The sequence below is a fragment of the Haliotis rufescens genome, unplaced genomic scaffold, assembly GCF_023055435.1.
Source record: "Haliotis rufescens isolate VD_foot unplaced genomic scaffold, xgHalRufe1.0.p SCAF_7, whole genome shotgun sequence".
NCBI lineage: Eukaryota > Metazoa > Mollusca > Gastropoda > Lepetellida > Haliotidae > Haliotis > Haliotis rufescens.
The window spans coordinates 15751264-15773653 of record NW_025964361.1 but is presented as its reverse complement, the minus strand read 5'-3'; the positions used below and the strand labels follow the sequence as shown (position 1 = coordinate 15773653).

Genomic DNA, 22390 nt, shown 5'->3' with positions numbered 1-22390 from the left:
CAATTACGCAATACCATGGGAACAAAAACAGTAGCGAGGATGACGCGGAAACTGCTCTTCTGTCCAGGGAAGTGCTTCAGCTGCCGGCGGCCTCTCCCCAGACACATCCAGTGTGTACTCGCGCGTGCGTCCGACCCCTGACCCCGGCTACAACACCAGCTATCCCACGGCTCCTCTATAAAAGCAACGGGTTTACCCAACAGTAACAACGAAAAACAATCTAGCCTGCAGCTCTCACATCCTTGTGATCCCACAATGATACTTGGTGTCCTGGCTGTGTGGGGAATATGCCTGTTTCAAGTAAGTGAACAGTGTTTAACTACTTTCTCTATTCAAGAATAAATCAGCGCGGCTCCAGTGTTGTACGGTCTGTGAAGGTTTATAGTGCCTGCTTCTGTTGGTACTATTTGAAGTAGTTGGCATACATGGGGGTACATGGGTATGTATAACGGATACTTGTTGTCAATATGGTTAGACTTATACCACGTTCATATGCGCGTCTATACATATGTGTGTATACGTGTGTAGAAATACATCCGTAAGTATACTTGTCATCTGAACGCGTTTACTCATGTGTGTATATTTACACCAGGAGCAAATTTGCGTCATGTCTGGAGCCGGTGCAAATGTAAATGTAAATTTGCACTGCGTGTATCTGTTCTCTTGCCGACACCAAACAAACAGTCAACAGTTGCCAACCTTTCCAGGTATATACAGAGTTGAGCGGACGGTGTTATCCCCTGGTTTCAAGGAGTCAAAACTTTGTGTACAAATTAAATCAAACACATGTTGCTTCGCGCGCAACTTTTCGGTGAAGTAACTCTCTTCTCATTCAACTTTGATTAGAAAACAACCTGTTTTGTGTAGAAAGTCGTGAACAGACTGACGAATATATGTGCGCCTTACACAATTTACATACTTTATTTACAACCTAAGATGCTTTTCATGTGAACGCATAGTAAATTTGCATATAGACTCGTAAAAATAGTTACACATGTGTAAAATTACTTACGTTAGTAAATACTGTGCATGTGAACGGGGTATAAGATGTATAAGGACCAGTTGGAAGCTGTTGGACGGTCTCTTTTGATCACTGTAGTGGCTTTGTCTTCTTACTGAACCTTTTATGTGTTTTAATCTAGCAGTTGAATACACATGGACATGACACTCATGACTACGCCTTGACGATATAGTCCATCTTCAACATGCACGGAATAAGTTAAGGCTTCGCGGCTATAACGTTACCTTAGAAGTTGAACAGACCTAATAATAACCATTGCTTCATTCATAGCATATATTTATCATACAAAACTGGCTTCCACAGAAGATTTCACTTGGGTGAGATCCAGTGGTCTCTCCCAGATACCACTGCAGTCAACTTGCATTGGTTACAATCAAATGACGTTACTAAACTATTCCACTGAAGGTGGTTAGCAGTACTCCTTTCGCTTAAAACAGTTTATCACTGTTAACACACTGGAACAGTTGACAAATGATGTTGGATGATAAATAGAGTCTCCCCCTCTTGCCTTTGATAAGAAATATATCAAGACTCGTCGATAAAGTTTAAAACTCCTCGGGAAGCCTCAGAGAACTAAAATTATATTGCCTCGTGTCATATATTTCATATCAAAAGACACTCAGATGAGATTCTTTATTTATCAGTGTGAGAGCAGGCGATATATCCTAGGTGATATCGCTACCGTGAAGTCACAATGCATTTCAAACCATTGTGACGTTATCATCGTTATCATGACGTCACAATTAAATGACATCACTGATCTCTCTTCCACTGAAGCTGATTAGCCTTAGCGTTTACTCATACGACACTGGTTAGTTAGTTAGTGTTAGTTACTAACTTTAGTTTCGCGCATGATCTTAATGTCATTTTCATACTTTTTACTAAATGGGTTTTCGGTGTGATATTAGATCTTGTCATTGGTCTTGTCAGTCGTAATCTTCCGATAAACACAAAGTCTTACAGAGTTGCTGTGTAATGTACACGACTACGATTCAGCTGAAGTGGCGTGTGTAGCTATGTAGATGTTTTCATCTGAGAAATGTCTGGCAAGCCGCCTGTCCTCCGATAGTCTCTGACCTTTCTTCACTGGTTGTGTTCATCTTAGCCAGACAAATGCTATCAAGTTGTTGCAAAAACTGCTTTACGGAACACTGGTAGGCTACCGCTTAGTCTCTGAAAATAGAAAATATCTATTTTGATAGAAACAAATAACTCCATTTAAATTCAAAAGGAGCCCCAGTGAGATTTGATCAGAATCTGAACCTGAGGAAAATCTAGACTTGCTTCATTTAGAGCTTTTGCATTAGAGAAAGGTTTGGGCGACAGGGAAAATAATATGGTTCAGGGACTGTGGGACAGACTAGAATACTAGCAGCATACCCATACCTCATTATGACGGGATAATACCCATTCTTTATACCTTAATACACTTTGCGAAGAAGCACCCCTCCAGGGAAATCTCCAGTGACGAACGCTGATGTTTATCTGGCAGAATGGTAACTGCTTCTGTCTAAGTGTAAGATCGAAACTGACGTATGGGGGAAAGTAGTGTCCCCCTGGGATGGATCGTAGTAGTGGATGAGTCAGTATCAGCTGATGGCGGATACACAGAGAGAGCACCGTATATCACGTCCAATAACCCGCCCGGCGTCACTCACCAAGTACACTCGTGTCCTCGACAAAAACTCCGGCTAACTTACGCTCGTGTGATGTATTCTTCTCATTACTGACATTTCCATTTTGTTTCATCAATTCAGTGACAAGTAACGGGTACCGCAGTGTACATAAACGTGGTCTCTGCGAATGGATGGTTGATTGAAGTTGTTGATGGTGTTCACTTCGTTGTAGGCAATGACGTCATTGGTCTGTTTCAAAAGATAGCTGTGTAACATTAGATGGTAGCAACAAGAATGTTCATAATACCCATCCCAGCACCACCCCACATGGTGGCGGAACCCCTCTACATGTGGCAGACACGCGCTCGCGCCCAAACAGACACACACACACACTGACCCTTCCTATCTCCCAGCCCCTGATGTGTGGGCAGGCAGTACCAAGAACAGTGTAAGGAGGGCTCGGAAGTCAGATCTCATGACGTCGTGACTATTTGATAAGAAAACCCTGCTCACTTGGAGTGTCGGCCACGCTACACAGCTGCACGAGAAGGCCCAACTAACTTGCAGTGTCGGCCATGCTACACAGCTGCACGAGAAGGCCCAACTTACTTGAAGTGTCGGCCACGCTACACAGCTGCACGAGAAGGCCCAACTCACTTGGAGTGTCGGCCAAGCTACACAACTGCTCAGGGCCCAACTCGCTTGAAGTGTCGGCCACGCTACACAGCTGCACGAGAAGGCCAAACTCACTTGAAGTGTCGGCCACGCTACACAGCTGCTCGAGAAGGCCAAACTCACTTGAGGTGTCGGCCACGCTACACAGCTGCACGAGAGGCCCAACTCACTTGAAGTGTCGGCCACGCTACACAGCTGCACGAGAAGGCCCAACTTACTTGAAGTGTCGGCCACGCTACACAGCTGCACGAGAAGGCCCAACTTACTTGAAGTGTCGGCCACGCTACACAGCTGCACGAGAAGGCCCAACTCACTTGTAGTGTCGGCCACGCTCCACAGCTGCACGAGAAGGCCCAACTCACTTGAAGTGTCGGCCACGCTACACAGCTGCACGAGAAGGCCCAACTCACTTGAAGTGTCGGCCACGCTACACAGCTGCACGAGAAGGCCCAACTCACTTGAAGTGTCGGCCACGCTACACAGCTGCACGAGAAGGCCCAACTCACTTGAAGTGTCGGCCACGCTACACAGCTGCACGAGAAGGCCCAACTCACTTGTAGTGTCGGCCACGCTACACAGCTGCACGAGAAGGCCCAACTCACTTGAAGTGTCGGCCACGCTACACAGCTGCACGAGAAGGCCCAACTCACTTGAAGTGTCGGCCACGCTACACAGCTGCACGAGAAGGCCCAACTCACTTGAAGTGTCGGCCACGCTACACAGCTGCACGAGAAGGCCCAACTCACTTGTAGTGTCGGCCACGCTACACAGCTGCACGAGAAGGCCCAACTCACTTGTAGTGTCGGCCACGCTACACAGCTGCACGAGAAGGCCAAACTCACTTGAAGTGTCGGCCACGCTACACAGCTGCACGAGAAGGCCCAACTCACTTGTAGTGTCGGCCACGCTACACAGCTGCACGAGAAGGCCCAACTCACTTGAAGTGTCGGCCACGCTACACAGCTGCACGAGAAGGCCCAACTCACTTGAAGTGTCGGCCACGCTACACAGCTGCACGAGAAGGCCCAACTCACTTGAAGTGTCGGCCACGCTACACAGCTGCACGAGAAGGCCCAACTCACTTGTAGTGTCGGCCACGCTACACAGCTGCACGAGAAGGCCCAACTCACTTGAAGTGTCGGCCACGCTACACAGCTGCACGAGAAGGCCCAACTCACTTGAAGTGTCGGCCACGCTACACAGCTGCACGAGAAGGCCCAACTCACTTGAAGTGTCGGCCACGCTACACAGCTGCACGAGAAGGCCCAACTCACTTGAAGTGTCGGCCACGCTACACAGCTGCACGAGAAGGCCCAACTCACTTGTAGTGTCGGCCACGCTACACAGCTGCACGAGAAGGCCCAACTCACTTGAAGTGTCGGCCACGCTACACAGCTGCACGAGAAGGCCGTGTCTGACGCGGCTCAACTTCTTCATGTGTAACCTGTCATTTAATGTCGATGATCCTTGACTCTATGATTTTTGTTTTTTGTTTGTTGTTGCTTTACGCCGCACTCAGCAACATTCCAGCTATATGACGGCGGCCTGTAAAGAATCGAGTCTGGACCAGACAATCCAGTAATTGACATCACGCGCATACAATGACATGCATCAACCAAGTCAGCGAGCCCGACCACCCGATCCCGTTAGTCGCCTCTGATAACAAGCATAGTCGCCTTTTACGGCAAGCATGGGTTGCTGAAGACCTATATGTTAGATATACGTTGAAAGTAGAGTGGATTCTGTGTTCGTCTGGTGCACAAATGTACCGAAAGGCATGGTCCAGAACCTGTTATTGTCCATTGTTGGGGGCACGGGGGCCCATTCATCATTTCGCAGTTCGCTGTGCAGAGTGGCGTCCCTTGGGCACGCCAGAAACCTATGATTGTGGGTTCTAATGCCGGTTTGCCCTGATTATGTTTCTAGGTTTGTCAGCACCATTCCTGTGGTTGTGGGTTTTTGTTTGTTCGTTTGTTGTTTAACAATATGCCAGCTTTATGACGGCGTACTGTTAATAATCGAGTCTGGATCAGACAATCCAGTGAATGACATCATGTGCATCGATCTAGGCATGGGACACGATGACATGTATCAACCAAGTCAGCGTGTCTGACCATCCGATCCCGTTAGTCGCCTCTCATGACAAGCATAGTCGTCTTTTACGGTACGGGGGAGACTAGCATGGGTTGCTGAAGACGTATTCTCTACCCGGATCTTCACTTGGGAGACTAGCATGGGTTGCTGAAGACGTATTCTCTACCCGGATCTTCACTTGGGAGACTAGCATGGGTTGCTGAAGACGTATTCTCTACCCGGATCTTTACTTGGGAGACTAGCATGGGTTCCTGAAGACGTATTCTCTACCCGGATCTTCACTTGGGAGACTAGCATGGGTTGCTGAAGACGTATTCTCTACCCGGATCTTCACGGGGGAGACTAGCATGGGTTGCTGAAGACGTATTCTCTACCCGGATCTTCACTTGGGAGACTAGCATGGGTTGCTGAAGACGTATTCTCTACCCGGATCTTCACGGGGGAGACTAGCATGGGTTGCTGAAGACGTATTCTCTACCCGGATCTTCACGGGGGAGACTAGCATGGGTCGTAGTAACAGTGGTTGGTATGTAAACCTGTTTTGCTAAGGGAGGAAGGTGGTTAGCACATGTACGAATAATGATTTCCACAATAGTCAATTAGGTCAGTATTTCCCAATATGGATCTTAACAGAACAAGGACCCCTGTCTTCGCCACCCTGGCTGATTACTTGTACTCTGTTGGATGCCACGATACACTGATGTAGCCAGGTTAGGATGCATGGTCTCTCATTACCAAGGCGTACTTGCGGTCCCTAGTCTGTCATACAGACCCTGATACAAATATATCCAATACAACCCATGCAAGTCTATAATGTTTGGCAAGTCTAGATTACTGAGGAGTCAATGCGTACTTGTGATCTGACGGCAATACTTGTAAACTTGTGGCCATGCTGCACATGACTGAATGATTTGAATGGAATTAGCTAACACTGTCAGTTAGTCAAAGCCGAGTTTCCTCAAAGTCTCTCACAGTTTTATTCTCAAAATGGTCTCCCTTAGTCACTCTTTAGCCATTAATGCTATCTATATGACACTTGTTTGAATACCACTTCTATTTTGCTAAGTATGTTTATTATACTATCCTGTACAATGTATGATGGGGAAACCTTGTTTATAAATCCCCACCGACTTTACTTATGATTGTAGAAATATATACTGTTTAACTTATATCATTTGCAAATACAAATACATTCCCTCTACGACAACTCTCTTATATTTTCTGTTTATTTTTCCAAATAAAAACAATCTATATTAGAATTTACATCTCAGAATCCAAAGGCTTAGGTATGTATACACTACCTGACATACAAGCTTATGAAGTTGTGAGGTAGACCTACACACTTTAAGTTTATAATCAATAATAATCCTTCAGAGCACAGGTAAATGCTTTCGTCCCATGGGTGGTCACTATTTTGATAAGGTGGGGGTACATTTGTATGCCGATAAAGTACTGTAAAGTATACAGTTTATATCGGCATGAAACTCTCGTGCTTCATGAAACTTGTACATTTCAGCATGCCAGGACTTAAACAACAAACAATAGGTTCTATTATTCATTAACACCAATAACGACATTTTGTAATTGATTTAATATTCCATAGCAATCTGGATCTCTTTGTAGCCTTGCTTAAATTTGAAAACCCTCCTTTTTCCTTGACGCGATTTGTCACGGCAGAGTGAGTGAGTGAGTATGGTTTTACGCCGCTTTTAGCAATATTCCAGCAATATGACGGCGGGGGACACCAGAAATGGACTTTACACATTGTACCCTTGTCGGGAATCGAACCCGGGTGACCCGGTGACGAGCGAACGCTTTAATCACTAGGCTACCCGACCGCTCCGTCATTGCAGAGAGACAGTTTTGATGCGTCGTCCTGAAAATCCAAAATCCAATCTCGAATAATTGTCCCTTAAATGCCTCAATATAGCGCACGCTATCTGATAAAGAGATCTGGGGGTAGCGTTTCAACATAGAAAGACTGAAAGCCTATGGTCTAATTCTTCCGCCAAAATTGCGAAAACATCAAGTGGTACAGACATGTATGGTTCATAAACATACGAGTTTCTTTTTTATGTGTTGCCCTTCTGTCCAAATGTTAAAACCCCACTTTTTATCACTCCTGGTTTTAACTGGGATTCGATCTGCAATCATGTCATCTACCATGGCTGAAGTACAAGATGCAAAACGATCATTCTCTGTTAAGATCGATGCTTTTAAATTTTGTAAAGTTTTAAATCATCCAAAGTTTGGCTCAGTTGAGTATCAGATAAAGTTGTGTTTTCACTTGCCTGAGATAACCAAATGTCATCATCACTATGATCCATGGTTGTAACTTGTCATGACATTGTTAACACGCGGGCAATACATCATACACAAGGATACGGCATGCTCGTGTGCTCTGCTTCGATTGTGAATGAGTTTTTGCGATCTGCAGCGTAAGTTCGCGGAAATCGAGTATTTGCCTGCATGTTCTAAGATGGATAGAGAACTTGTGCCAGTCACTACTTTATCGGGTTTTTGCTCTGACGAATGTCGTCAATATATGCCCGGCGATATAAAGCGCCGACGACTATATATGCTGTGAACGTTGGCGACGATGCCCGGCGACAACCCCTCCTTTATCTAACAACTAGTACAAGACTAGAAACCATATGTGCACCGGAAACATGGCTTGCCGATCGGAAGTTGCAACAGTATAGGACAAGACGGTAGTTGACCTACATAAGCTCCGTTAGATCAAAGGTTTTCTTTTGTCCTCGCTGGCACATCTCACGAGAATGTCAATGTGCAGAAAGTCCTGACGCCAGCCTCTTACGACATATATCGTCGCCGTGCACATATTGTCGCCAATGTCACAGTTATTGCAGTTATTTGAAAGACCATAGACATGATAAGTGTTTAGATGTCTCCGGATATTGTTAATGGGGACAGCATTATGAAGATGCTTGCCCTCGGTTTACGATTATTAGATGTAATTGTTACTTCTATAAGAAGAGATATGATCTTAAAAGTGTATTATATGGAACTACAAATTTAACCGGAGATATTTATCTTCGACCAGAAACCAGAAATGTTTTATCTTAAGATTGTTTGTTTGTTTCTTGTTTAACGCCGCACTCAGCAATATTCCAGCTATATGATGGCGGTCTGTAAATAATTCAGTCTGGACCAGACAATCCAGTTATTGACATCATGAGCATCGATCCACGCAATTGTGATATAATGACATGTATCATCCAAGTCAGCGAGCCTGACCACCCGATCCCGTTAGTCATCTCTTACGACAAGCATAGTCGCTTTTTACGACAAGTATGGGTTGCTGAAGACCTATATGTTAGATATACGTTGAAAGTAGAGTGGATTCTGTGTGCGTCTGGTGCACAAATGTACCGAAAGGCATGGTCCAGAACCTGTTATTGTCCATTGTTGGGGGCACGGGGGCCCATTCATCAATTCGCAGTTCGCTGTGCAGAGTGGCGCCTTTTACGACAAGCATGGGTTGCTGACGATCTATTCTACCCTGGATCTTCACGGGTCTGATACACAAGTAACATACTGGTGATATACAAGTGATACACGAGTAAGGCACCTATAGATTGCTGTAGAATTCTTTATCTGTAAAACTTTATAATGTCTATGTACTTATCTATATGACATTTGTTTGAATACCACTTCTGTTTGGCTAAGTATGTTTATTATACTATCCTGTAAATGTAGGATGCATTTTTTAGAGGGGAAACTTTGTTTATAAATCCCCATCCAATATACATGATTGTAGAAATATATACTTTCTAAATACAAATACATTCCGTCAACAACACTCTCCTCAATAATATTTTCTGTTAAAGTTTCCAAATATAAACTATCAAAATGGAAATTTACATGGTAATTTTCAGTGATTTGCTAGGTTATATAGCTATAGATATACATGCTCTGGAAAATTCACCACGTTTCCATAAAAAACTGTAAAAATGCTTTGGGAAATCTCTAAATAGCAACAGGCACCAGTGCTCAATATCACCAGTGTTCGAGAAATGCTCCTTAAATTAAAGATTTCTGACGGACGGACGGACGGACAGACTGACGACTATATAAACAGACACATTGTCACTGGTGTTACTTTGGGGATGCTCTGTATTTAAGTATGTCAGGCCGATGTCTCGGGGTGGTAATGAAGAAACATTGCTTGCACGCGTGGTGTTCAGGGGATGTTCAAGTGAACAATCAATACACGGAGAAAGAAAGTTCCCTAGAACCCGGCCGAGCAGCTGCCGTCCATCTAGATTGTGTCCCCGTGCGTAGGTCTGGGCGAAATAGCTGTGGTCAAACAAAGTTCGAAGATTCAGCACATTTACGAATGACACGTCACAACATGTTCAGTACATACAGATTGAGATCCCAGCTCACAGTTCGGGTGTAGTTAAAAAACAAAATCTACACGTAGAAATAGACATATGATAACAAATACTTGGTTTGAGATCTGCAGTTTTATTTGAAATGTTTATGACCCGAATTCTATCTTCCAGCCTTAACAGGTGCTCAATTATTGACAATTAGATGTGTCTTTAACTATCTATATATCAGATCCCAGTGCAGAGCAGCCCTCAAGGGACACACCACAGCCCACGCACCGACACATTGTAATATATTTCCCACATCTCATCTGAGAGGTTTGGTTCAGGCATTGGTCCATATATTGTTATTGGATTACTTCCCACCAGCCACGACTTGAAGCAGACAATCTACTCTTACATGTGTCCCTGGAGTGCCCTGGTGGAGAACGATGTCCCTCGGGACGCACGCAGCTTCTCCACAACGCGGGGACTGTGTAGCATGTGTTTGTCTGTGCCAGCTACTAAACAAACCAAACAAACTGCCGAAAGTGTTTTAATGTCAATGATCCTTGCGATGACAGTAGCAAGTGATGCTGTGTTTGTCATGTTAAGGGCACCCTGCAGATGAACTACCAGCAGGCCATGCGACTTTCCCGCATCACCAACATCACAGAGCTGTTTCGGGCAGTCGACATGAAAATGAATGGGCGTAGAGTCGAAATAGAGGAAGGTATGTACAGATGTTCAATAACAGTGATAATGGGAGCAAGTTCAATGAAGTTCAACGTATTAATATCGAATAAATTCTCCGTTTGCCATCCCATTTACTGTTTTAAGTATACTGTTTCTAATATACAGATGTTCTTTTTTCAGTTTTGCCAAACTTAGGAAGTTCGGATGGTCGGGTGTACGTAACTGCTGGTACGTACGCCAAGTCAGGAATCAATACGTATTCCCTTAACATCTATCATCACTTACGTATTGTTGCGTACGTCAGTCCAGAAAACGGTCGATATTTCCTTAACACGTGTCAGCGCGTCCAGGTCGGAACAAACGAACCGCTCTATGTTTTCAAAACGTGTGCTTGTACGGAAGTCTGGTAGTCACAGACAATCCCCAATGATAAAAGCCCGTTCATACAACGCTTCATTATGCGTATATATCATCTCCTTATCGTGGGAGTGTAATCTACTGTCCATGTATTGTTCCAGGAGCAGCAGAGTTCGCCTTCCCTGACGAATGTTCCCCACGTCTCATGACCGTGGAGATCCCCAGGGACATGACCCATGACGTCAACGTCATGACGTGGCCGACATGTACACGTGTTATGCGCTGTGGAGGTTGCTGTGCCAACAGCATGTTGCAGTGTGCGCCCCGTTCTTCTAGGCCGAAACGAATCACGGTCAGTGTGTGTGTGTGTGTGTGTGTGTGTGTGTGTGTGTGTGTGTGTGTGTGTGTGTCTCTGTGTGTTTGTGTGTGTTTGTGTGTGTGTGTGTGTGTGAGAGAGAGAGAGAGAGAGACGGCTGAGAAGAATATCTCATACATACATCTATATCAGTTCAAACTTTAATGGTTCTCAAGTACACAAGCTGAGAGAGTCGGCGACAGGATTACGCAAAACATCAGGGCCATGCAGCTGCAGTTATAATGTTGAACCGTTTAGACCACCAAAACCCCAATTTGAAATTAAAAGCTCAGTATAATGCTGTCCAATAGCCTCCAATATCTGTCCCGAGATGACTCCTAATTGACTAAATTATGAAATCATGAAATGACAACACAAGATCAATAAATAATTTATGACATTGAAACACACGGGTTTACAGTAAGAACAGGCAATACAAGGGGTAAAATAAGTGGCAGCAGGAAGAAGTAACAGTCCCTAGATTTAATATAAGAGCTCACAATTCACAAATTTTCACCGTCGAATGTCATGAAACTGCCCTGTCTCGGTTTTTGAAGTTCATAAAGGTAACCCCTCCGCACATGGCAGGTAGATGTAAAGCCTGAAATCACCCTTGTGAAAGCCCTATCCCAGCCCGAAACTTCTCGAACGATCAAGCCTGTCATGTTCAAATTTACACGAAGTACCGCTAGAATCTTGCCACGACAGTAATCGACATTTTACTAACGCTTCAATCATTTGATGCCAACGTCAATCGCTACTATCACATAATATCACGTTACAGTCTACATTGTCTTGATGGTTCCAGGTGTTCATGACTTGTTACAGTCTACATTGTCTTTGTGTTTCAAGGTGTTCATGACATGTTACAGTCTACATTGTCTTGGTTACGGGTATTTAAGTCATGTTACAGTCTACATTGTCTTTATGTTTCAAGGTGTTCATGACATGTTACAGTCTACATTGTCTTGGTTACGGGTATTTAAGTCATGTTACAGTCTACATTGTCTTTATGTTTCAAGGTGTTCATGACATGTTACAGTCTACATTGTCTTGGTTACGGGTATTTAAGTCATGTTACAGTCTACATTGTCTTTATGTTTCAAGGTGTTCATGACATGTTACAGTCTACATTGTCTTGGTTACGGGTATTTAAGTCATGTTACAGTCTACATTGTCTTGGTTACCGGTATTTATGTCATGTTACACTCTACATTGTCTTGATGGTTCCAGGTGTTTATGTCATGTTACAGTCTACATTGTCTTGGTTACGGGTATTTAAGTCATGTTACAGTCTACATTGTCTTGGTTACCGGTATTTATGTCATGTTACAGTCTACATTGTCTTGATGGTTCCAGGTGTTTATGTCATGTTACAGTCTACATTGTCTTGGTTACCGGTATTTATGTCATGTTACAGTCTACATTGTCTTGATGGTTCCAGGTGTTTATATCATGTTACAGTCTACATTGTCTTGGTTTTCCAGGTGTATATGTCATGTTACAGTCTACAATATCATGATGGTTCAAGGTGTTTATGTCATATTACAGTCTACATTGTCTTGATGGTTCCAGGTGTTTATGTCATGTTACAGTCTACATTGTCTTGGTTGTTCCAGGTGTATATGTCATATTACAGTCTACATTGTCTTGATGGTTCCAGGTGTTTATGTCATGTTACAGTCTACATTGTCTTGATGGTTCCAGGTGTTTATGTCATGTTACAGTCTACATTGTCTTGGTTACCGGTATTTATGTCATGTTACAGTCTACATTGTCTTGATGGTTCCAGGTGTTTATATCATGTTACAGTCTACATTGTCTTGGTTTTCCAGGTGTATATGTCATGTTACAGTCTACATTGTCTTGATGGTTCAAGGTATTTATGTCATGTTAGTCTACATTGTCTTGATGGTTCAAGGTATTTATATCATGTTACAGTCTACATTGTCTTGGTTTTCCAGGTGTATATGTCATGTTACAGTCTACATTGTCTTGATGGTTCAAGGTATTTATGTCATGTTAGTCTACATTGTCTTGATGGTTCCAGGTGTTTATGTCATGTTACAGTCTACATTGTCTTGATGGTTCAAGGTATTTATGTCATGTTAGTCTACATTGTCTTGATGGTTCAAGGTATTTATGTCATGTTAGTCTACGTTGTCTTGATGGTTCAAGGTATTTATGTCATGTTACAGTCTACATTGTCTTGATGGTTCCAGGTGTTTATGTCATATTACAGTCTACATTGTCTTCATGGTTCAAGGTGTTTATGTCATGTTACAGTCTACATTGTCATGATGGTTCAAGGTATTTATGTCATGTTAGTCTACATTGTCTTGATGGTTCAAGGTATTTATGTCATGTTACAGTCTACATTGTCTTGATGGTTCCAGGTGTTTATGTCATATTACAGTCTACATTGTCTTCATGGTTCAAGGTGTTTATGTCATGTTACAGTCTACATTGTCATGATGGTTCAAGGTATTTATGTCATGTTAGTCTACATTGTCTTGATGCTTCAAGGTATTTATGTCATGTTAGTCTACGTTGTCTTGATGGTTCCAGGTGTTTATGTCATGTTACAGTCTACATTGTCATGATGGTTCAAGGTATTTATGTCATGTTAGTCTACATTGTCTTGATGGTTCAAGGTATTTATGTCATGTTAGTCTACATTGTCTTGATGGTTCAAGGTGTTTATGTCATGTTACAGTCTACATTGTCTTGATGCTTCAATGTATTTATGTCATGTTAGTCTACGTTGTCTTGATGGTTCCAGGTGTTTATGTCATATTACAGTCTACATTGTCTTGATGGTTAAAGGTATTTATGTCATGTTAGTCTTCATTGTCTTGGTGGTTCCAGGTGTTTATGTCATATTACAGTCTACATTGTCATGATGGTTCCAGGTGATTATGTCATTTTACAGTCTACATTGTCATGATGGTTCAAGGTATTTATGTCATGTTAGTCTTCATTGTCTTGGTGGTTCCAGGTGTTAATGTCATGTTACAGTCTACATTGTCATGATGGTTCCAGGTATTTATATCATGTTACAGTCTACATTGTCTTGGTTGTTCCAGGTGTTTATGTCATATTACAGTCTACATTGTCTTGATGGTTCAAGGTGTTGATGTCATGTTACAGTCTACATTGTCTTGATGGTTCCAGGTGTTTATGTCATGTTACAGTCTACATTGTCATGATGGTTACGGGTATTTATGTCATGTTACAGTCTACATTGTCTTGGTTGTTCCAGGTGTTTATGTCATATTACAGTCTACATTGTCTTGATGGTTCCAGGTGTTTATGTCATATTACAGTCTACATTGTCTTGGTTGTTCCAGGTGTTTATGTCATATTACAGTCTACATTGTCTTGATGGTTCCAGGTGTTTATGTCATGTTACAGTCTACATTGTCTTGATGGTTCCAGGTGTTTATGTCATATTACAGTCTACATTGTCTTGATGGTTCCAGGTGTTTATGTCATATTACAGTCTACATTGTCTTGGTTGTTCCAGGTGTTAATGTCATGTTACAGTCTACATTGTCTTGATGGTTCCAGGTGTTTATGTCATATTACAGTCTACATTGTCTTGGTTGTTCCAGGTGTTTATGTCATATTACAGTCTACATTGTCATGATGGTTCCAGGTGTTTATGTCATATTACAGTCTACATTGTCTTGGTTGTTCCAGGTGTTTATGTCATATTACAGTCTACATTGTCTTGATGGTTACAGGTGTTTATGTCATATTACAGTCTACATTGTCTTGATGGTTCCAGGTGTTTATGTCATATTACAGTCTACATTGTCTTGGTTGTTCCAGGTGTTTATGTCATATTACAGTCTACATTGTCATGATGGTTACAGGTGTTTATGTCATATTACAGTCTACATTGTCTTGATGGTTCCAGGTGTTTATGTCATGTTACAGTCTACATTGTCTTGGTTGTTCCAGGTGTTTATGTCATGTTACAGTCTACATTGTCATGATGGTTACAGGTGTTTATGTCATATTACAGTCTACATTGTCATGATGGTTCCAGGTGTTTATGTCATGTTACAGTCTACATTGTCTTGGTTGTTCCAGGTGTTAATGTCATGTTACAGTCTACATTGTCATGATGGTTACGGGTATTTATGTCATGTTACAGTCTACATTGTCTTGGTTGTTCCAGGTGTTTATGTCATATTACAGTCTACATTGTCTTGATGGTTCCAGGTGTTTATGTCATGTTAGTCTACATTGTCTTGATGGTTCCAGGTGTTTATGTCATGTTACAGTCTACATTGTCTTGATGGTTCCAGGTGTTTATGTCATGTTACAGTCTACATTGTCTTGATGGTTCCAGGTGTTTATGTCATGTTAGTCTTCATTGTCTTGGTTGTTCCAGGTGTTTATGTCATATTACAGTCTACATTGTCTTGATGGTTCCAGGTGTTTATGTCATGTTACAGTCTACATTGTCTTGGTTGTTCCAGGTGTTTATGTCATATTACAGTCTACATTGTCATGATGGTTACGGGTATTTATGTCATGTTACAGTCTACATTGTCTTGATGGTTCCAGGTGTTTATGTCATATTACAGTCTACATTGTCTTGGTTGTTCCAGGTGTTTATGTCATATTACAGTCTACATTGTCTTGATGGTTCCAGGTGTTTATGTCATATTACAGTCTACATTGTCTTGGTTGTTCCAGGTGTTAATGTCATATTACAGTCTACATTGTCTTGGTTGTTCCAGGTGTTAATGTCATGTTACAGTCTACATTGTCTTGATGGTTCCAGGTGTTTATGTCATATTACAGTCTACATTGTCTTGGTTGTTCCAGGTGTTAATGTCATATTACAGTCTACATTGTCTTGGTTGTTCCAGGTGTTTATGTCATATTACAGTCTACATTGTCTTGATGGTTCCAGGTGTTTATGTCATATTACAGTCTACATTGTCTTGGTTGTTCCAGGTGTTTATGTCATGTTACAGTCTACATTGTCTTGATGGTTACAGGTGTTTATGTCATATTTCAGTCTACATTGTCATGATGGTTCCAGGTGCTTATGTCATGTTACAGTCTACATTGTCTTGGTTGTTCCAGGTGTTAATGTCATGTTACAGTCTACATTGTCATGTTTGTTCCAGGTGTTTATGTCATGTTACAGTCTTCATTGTCATGATGGTTCCAGGTATTTATGTCATGTTACAGTCTACATTGTCTTGGTTGTTCCAGGTGTTTATGTCATATTACAGTCTACATTGTCTTGATGGTTCAAGGTGTTGATGTCATGTTAGTCTACATTGTCTTGATGGTTCCAGGTGTTTATGTCATGTTACAGTCTACATTATCATGATGGTTACGGGTATTTATGTCATGTTACAGTCTACATTGTCTTGGTTGGTCCAGGTGTATATGTCATGTTACAGTCTACATTGTCTTGATGCTTCAAGTTGTCTATGTCATGTTACAGTCTACATTGTCATGATGGTTCCAGGTGTTTATGTCATGTTACAGTCTACATTGTCTTGGTTGTTCCAGGTGTATATTTCATGTTACAGTCTACATTGTCTTGGTTGTTCCAGGTGTATATGTCATGTTACGGTCTACATTGTCTTGATGGTTCCAGGTGTTTATGTCATGTTACAGTCTACATTGTGATGATGGTTCCAGATGGTAATGACATGTTACAGTCTACATTGTCTTGGTTACGGGTATTTATGTCATGTTACAGTCTACATTGTCTTGATGGTTCCAGGTGTTAATGGCATGTTACAGTCTACATTGTCTTGATGCTTCAAGGTGTTTATGTCATGTTACAGTCTACATTGTCTTGGTTGTTCCAGGTGTTTATGTCATGTTACAGTCTACATTGTCTTGATGGTTCCAGGTGTTAATGGCATGTTACAGTCTACGTTGTCTTGGTGGTTACAGGTGTTAATGTCATGTTACAGCCTCTTCTGACAACATGTTCATTTTGATTATAGAACTGTTCTCCAAAACGCACCCTATGCATAATGATAAGATCGCGAGAACGCACTAACGTATGGTTATGACTACACGTGAAATGCTATGGTTTGGGCCAGATATAAGACGATGGCAATCAATCAAGTTTGCTTATCGTTTATTTACATTTATTTACATACTTGAGTCATGGTTTATTCAATATACATCCACCCTAGGGTTCACATTATGACATGTTATCACGTTTACACCTTGTAACGTTTAGTTTATTGGTCAGTTAACAGGTACGTTATTCACGTTTAGTTTATTAATTCATTTAAGATAAGACGAACTCTGCAACTATTTAGATGCACTGCGCAACACTTCCTACATTGTCTTGGTGGTTCCAGGTGTTGAAGACACTGTTGTTCGAGTCCAACCTGCCCGATCTTCTCATGGAGTGGGACGGCACACACGAGGTCACAGTCGAGGAACACCTGGAATGTGTCGTCACCTGCCGGCTCACCGCCAACGACTGTAACAAGAGACAGGTACTCGCATGTTTTAATAGCATGCAGTGTGATTATATTCGGGAGATATCTCCTTTCTTGTGTTCCTAACATATAGTTCCGACGTTTCCCATTTCTATTGTATAAACAAAGTTACAGATTTCATATACAGTTTTGGTAACTAAGATGGTGTGGCCCAAATGGCTCTCGAGACTATCGACCCCTTGTCCAGACAGGGAAGGGAATCTTTGTGACATTGTTATGCTTGTTTGGTTCCAATGTGTTTCAACTGCTGTAAATGGGAAAGGAACAGGAAAGGCAGAATGTGAATTTAATGTTATGAACTTACAAATGTCTGTTCATTGTTGGCAGCGATTCGATTCTTTCGAATGCTCCTGCACGTGCAGACGACACCTTACCTGCTACCCCTACCAACGATGGGACATAGAGACGTGCACGTGTGTGTGCATTGAACCGGAACAGGAGTGTGAGGACGGCTTAACCTACAGCCCACGTACATGCAGGTGAGGCTAAACTCATGCAACAGAAGATTAGCCCATAGCCCACGTATACGTGCGTCAGAGGGCGAGGTAATGGATGCCGATTAATGGCTAGCGGCAGGTTCGGGGCGTTGAGGAATGGCTAGCGGCAGATGTGAGGCATCGAGGAATGGCTAGCGACAGGTGTAAGGCGTCGAGGAATGGCTAGCGGCAGGTGTTGGGCGTCGAGGAATGGCTAGGGGCAGGTGTGGGGCGTCGAGGAATGGCTAGCAGCAGATGTGAGGCATCGAGGAATGGCTAGAGGCAGGTGTGTTGGGCGTCGAGGAATGACTAGGGGCAGGTGTGAAGCGTCGAGGAATGGCCAGCGGCAAGTGTGGGGCGTCGAGGATTGGCTAGGGGCAGGTGTGAGGCGTCGAGGAATGGCTAGGGGCAGGTGTTGGGCGTCGAGGAATAGCTAGCGGCAGTTGTGGAGCATTGAGGAATGGCTAGGGGCAGGTGTGGGGCGTCGAGGAATGGCTAGCGGCAGGTGTGGGGCGTCGAGGAATGGCTAGCGGCAGGTGTGAGGCATCGAGGAATGGCTAGCGGCAGGTGTTGGGCGTCGAGGAATGGCTAGCGGCAGGTGCGGGGCGTCGAGGAATGGCTAGGGGCAGGTGTTGGGCGTCGAGGAATGGCTAGCGACAGGTGTGGAGCATCGAGGAATGGCTAGGGGCAGGTGTGAGGCGTCGAGGAATGGCTAGCGGCAGGTGTGGGGCGTCTTGTGATGTCTAGTGGCAGGTGTGAGGCGTCGTGGGATGGCTAGCGGCAGGGTTGGGGCGTCGTGTGATGGCTAGCGGCAGGTGTGGGGCGTCCTTGGATGGCTAGCGGCAGGTGTGGGGCGTCGAGGAATGGCTAGCGGCAGGTGCGGGGCGTCGTGTGATGGCTAGCGGCAGGGTTGGGGCATTGTGTGATGGCTAGCGGCAGGTGTGGGGCGTCCTTGGATGGCTGACGGCAGGTGTGGGGCGTCTTGTGATGGCTAGCGGCAGGTGTGGGGCGTCGTGTGATGGTTAGCGGCAGGTGTGGGGCGTCCTTGGATGGCTAGCGGCAGGTGTGGGGCGTCGTGTGATGGCTAGCGGCAGGGTTGGGGCGTCGTGTGATGGCTAGCAGCAGGTGCGGGGCGTCGTGTGATGGCTAGCGGCAGGGTTGGGGCGTCGTGTGATGGCTAGCGGCAGGTGTGGGGCGTCGTGAGATGGTTAGCGGCAGGTGTCGGGCGTCTTGTGATGGCTAGCGGCAGGTGTGGGGCGTCTTGAGATGGCAAGCGGCAGGTGTAGGGCGTCCTCCGATGGCTAGTGGCAGGTGTGGGGCGTCTTGTGATGGCTAGCGGCAGGTGTGGGGCGTCGTGTGATGGTTAGTGGCAGGTATGGGGCGTCGTGAGATGGTTAGCGGCAGGTGTAGGGCGTCCTTGGATGGCTAGCGGCAGTTGTGGGGCGTCTTGTGATGGCTAGCGGCAGGTGTGGGGCGTCGTGTGATGGTTAGTTGCAGGTGTGGGGCGTCTTGTGATGGCTAGCGGCAGGTGTGGGGCGTCGTGTGATGGTTAGCGGCAGGTGTGGGGCGTCCTTGGATGGCTAGCGGCAGGTGTGGGGCGTCGTGTGATGGCTAGCGGCAGGGTTGGGGCGTCGTGTGATGGCTAGCGGCAGGTGCGGGGCGTCGTGTGATGGCTAGCGGCAGGGTTGGGGCGTCGTGTGATGGCTAGCGGCAGGTGTTGGGCGTCGTGAGATGGTTAGCGGCAGGTGTAGGGCGTCTTGTGATGGCTAGCGGCAGGTGTGGGGCGTCGTGAGATGGCTAGCGGCAGGTGTAGGGCGTCCTCCGATGGCTAGTGGCAGGTGTGGGGCGTCTTGTGATGGCTAGCGGCAGGTGTGGGGCGTCGTGTGATGGTTAGTGGCAGGTGTGGGGCGTCGTGAGATGGTTAGCGGCAGGTGTAGGGCGTCCTTGGATGGCTAGCGGCAGGTGTGGGGCGTCTTGTGATGGCTAGCGGCAGGTGTGGGGCGTCGTGTGATAGTTAGTTGCAGGTGTGGGACGTCCTTGGATGGCTTGCGGCAGGTGTGGGGCGTCGTGTGATGGTTAGTGGCAGGTGTGGGGCGTCCTTGGATGGCTAGCGGCAGGTGTGGGGCGTCGTGGGATGGCAAACGGTAGGTGTTGATGCCGCGTTGTTATGGAGCGGTGTAATGAAATTGTCTTTATCAATTGCAGCTGCATCATCAACAGAGACCAACAATATTCTAATCTTGAAACGGATGATGAAAGTTCGGAAAATGTAAGCCAAGTTAACACAACTCTACAAACCACAGTGACGAGCGCAACATCAACAACAGCAGCACCAACAACAACTACGATGGCTCCGACGACGGTGGATCCTTGCGCCAGTCAGTTCTGTCCGCCAGGATTCCTGCGAAACCCCAATGGGAACGGTGGATGTGTATGCACACCAAACTTCAGTTTCGGGGGGAAATAGTCGCGGATCAATTTTGTCACACGCCTCCTTTCCTTAAAAACAAACGGTAAAAACGACAGATATTGTACCAACAATTGGTTAAACGGCCCTATAAAATATTTAACCAATGACACTGTGTTGCGATGACGTATATTTGTGTCGGATGTTTTTAGTCGTTTCATTATCATATGCTAGTAATACTAGCGACAATACGTTAAGCTACATTCATAAATCAAACAAGCTGAGGCTGTATAGAACATCTCCTAGGTCCGGGCCCACAGCGCTATGACTGTTGCCAACACATGTTTCAAGAAGTAGAAATGTCTCAATAGCGTAGTGCTTTGGGCAAGGAGGTCCAGCTATACACACACACACATGCACATTGTACGATTGTCTTACTGACATACACACCATTGTATAGCTCAAATTAAAAAAAAAGCAACACAGTAAACATCTTGCAAGGTTACAAGATACTTATGTTTAAAGCGGATATATATATGTTTACGATCTAGTTAGTCGGTGAGAGGTTGCGCACGTGTACACACTTATGTGATAACATGTAAATGCGAGCCTTAACATCGGAACTTCCAAACTGAATATACCACTTTACAACGACAAATTCGTCTGAAAATAACAAACATAAGCATTAAGTTTATATTTTTAAACCAAAGGAGGTACTAAGCAGGCCAACCAACTCTGGCTGTTCTAAACAATGGGTAGACATCGAGCGGAGAGACCCGAAAGTATACCAAGGCCATTACACGTGATTTTTGTAATATTTTGTAAACGGGTCAACGTTCTAATATTTTGTTTTTATTCAAAATTCAAAGGCAGTTGGTGTTCTCCATGTTTAGTTCTGATAAGTGTTATTGCGATCCTGATTGTATAATGCGTTCACGATTGTATAATACGATCCTGAATGTATAATGCGTTCATGATTGTATAATGCGTTCATGATTGTATAATACGATCCTGAATGTATAATGCGTTCATGATTGTATAATGCGATCCTGATTGTATAATGCGTTCATGATTGTATAATGCGTTCATGATTGCATAATGCGTTCATGATTGCATAATGCGATCCTGATCGTATAATGCGTTCATGATCGTATAATGCGATCCTGATCGTATAATGCGTTCATGATTGTATAATGCGATCCTGATTGTATTATGCGTTCATGATTGTATAATACGATCCTGATTGTATAATGCGTTCATGATTGTATAATGCGTTCGTGATTGTATAATGCGATCCTGATTGTATAATGCATGATTGTATAATGCGTTCATGATTGTATAATGCGTATTTTCTACTGTTATCTAAGACCGGCAAAAACATGGACCAGTAAGTGCCACATAGTGCTGACAACCTAGCGACAAATTTCCCTGAAACGCACTTCTATCGTTAATGTAACCTTGTTTACGTTTGACAATACTGTTGTGGCATTGTTACTTTATATTAAATTATCGTGTATTTCATATTCTCTTTTTCTTCTGAATGTGTATGCATTGGTGTATTTAAGCATGTAATAAACATGAATGAACCTTATCTGGGTGTTTTTGTTAATTTAAGGTAACTTCGCAACTTCAGCCTTGAGTACACACAATACTGGTATTACATGCAACTAAGGGTTAATATTTTTTGTGCTCGTGCATGTGACCATATCAGCTACTGCCTCTCCATGACTTGACTAAAAGAAACTTGCCGAAAGTCCCGATTCGCCGCCACAAGCCATCACTCATCTTACCGAAGGAAGGGGTTGACTGATCCGGTTTCCACCCTTGAGGCAACTAGGTTGGAATCTGTGCATAACCCC

The 22390-nt window shown here is 44.0% G+C and overlaps 1 protein-coding gene across 1 annotated transcript; it reads left to right on the top strand.

The window, feature by feature from the left end:
• The first annotated feature begins 52 nt into the window (after positions 1–52).
• LOC124115017 (vascular endothelial growth factor C-like) lies at positions 53–22122 on the top strand. Its single transcript, XM_046475802.1, has 7 exons — positions 53–300; positions 10356–10473; positions 10617–10664; positions 10955–11145; positions 17505–17645; positions 17976–18127; positions 20330–22122. The coding sequence occupies exons 1-7, from the start codon at positions 256–258 to the stop codon at positions 20589–20591; spliced, it is 957 nt and encodes a 318-aa protein (XP_046331758.1). The 5' UTR covers positions 53–255; the 3' UTR covers positions 20592–22122.
• Positions 22123–22390: the final 268 nt, after the last annotated feature.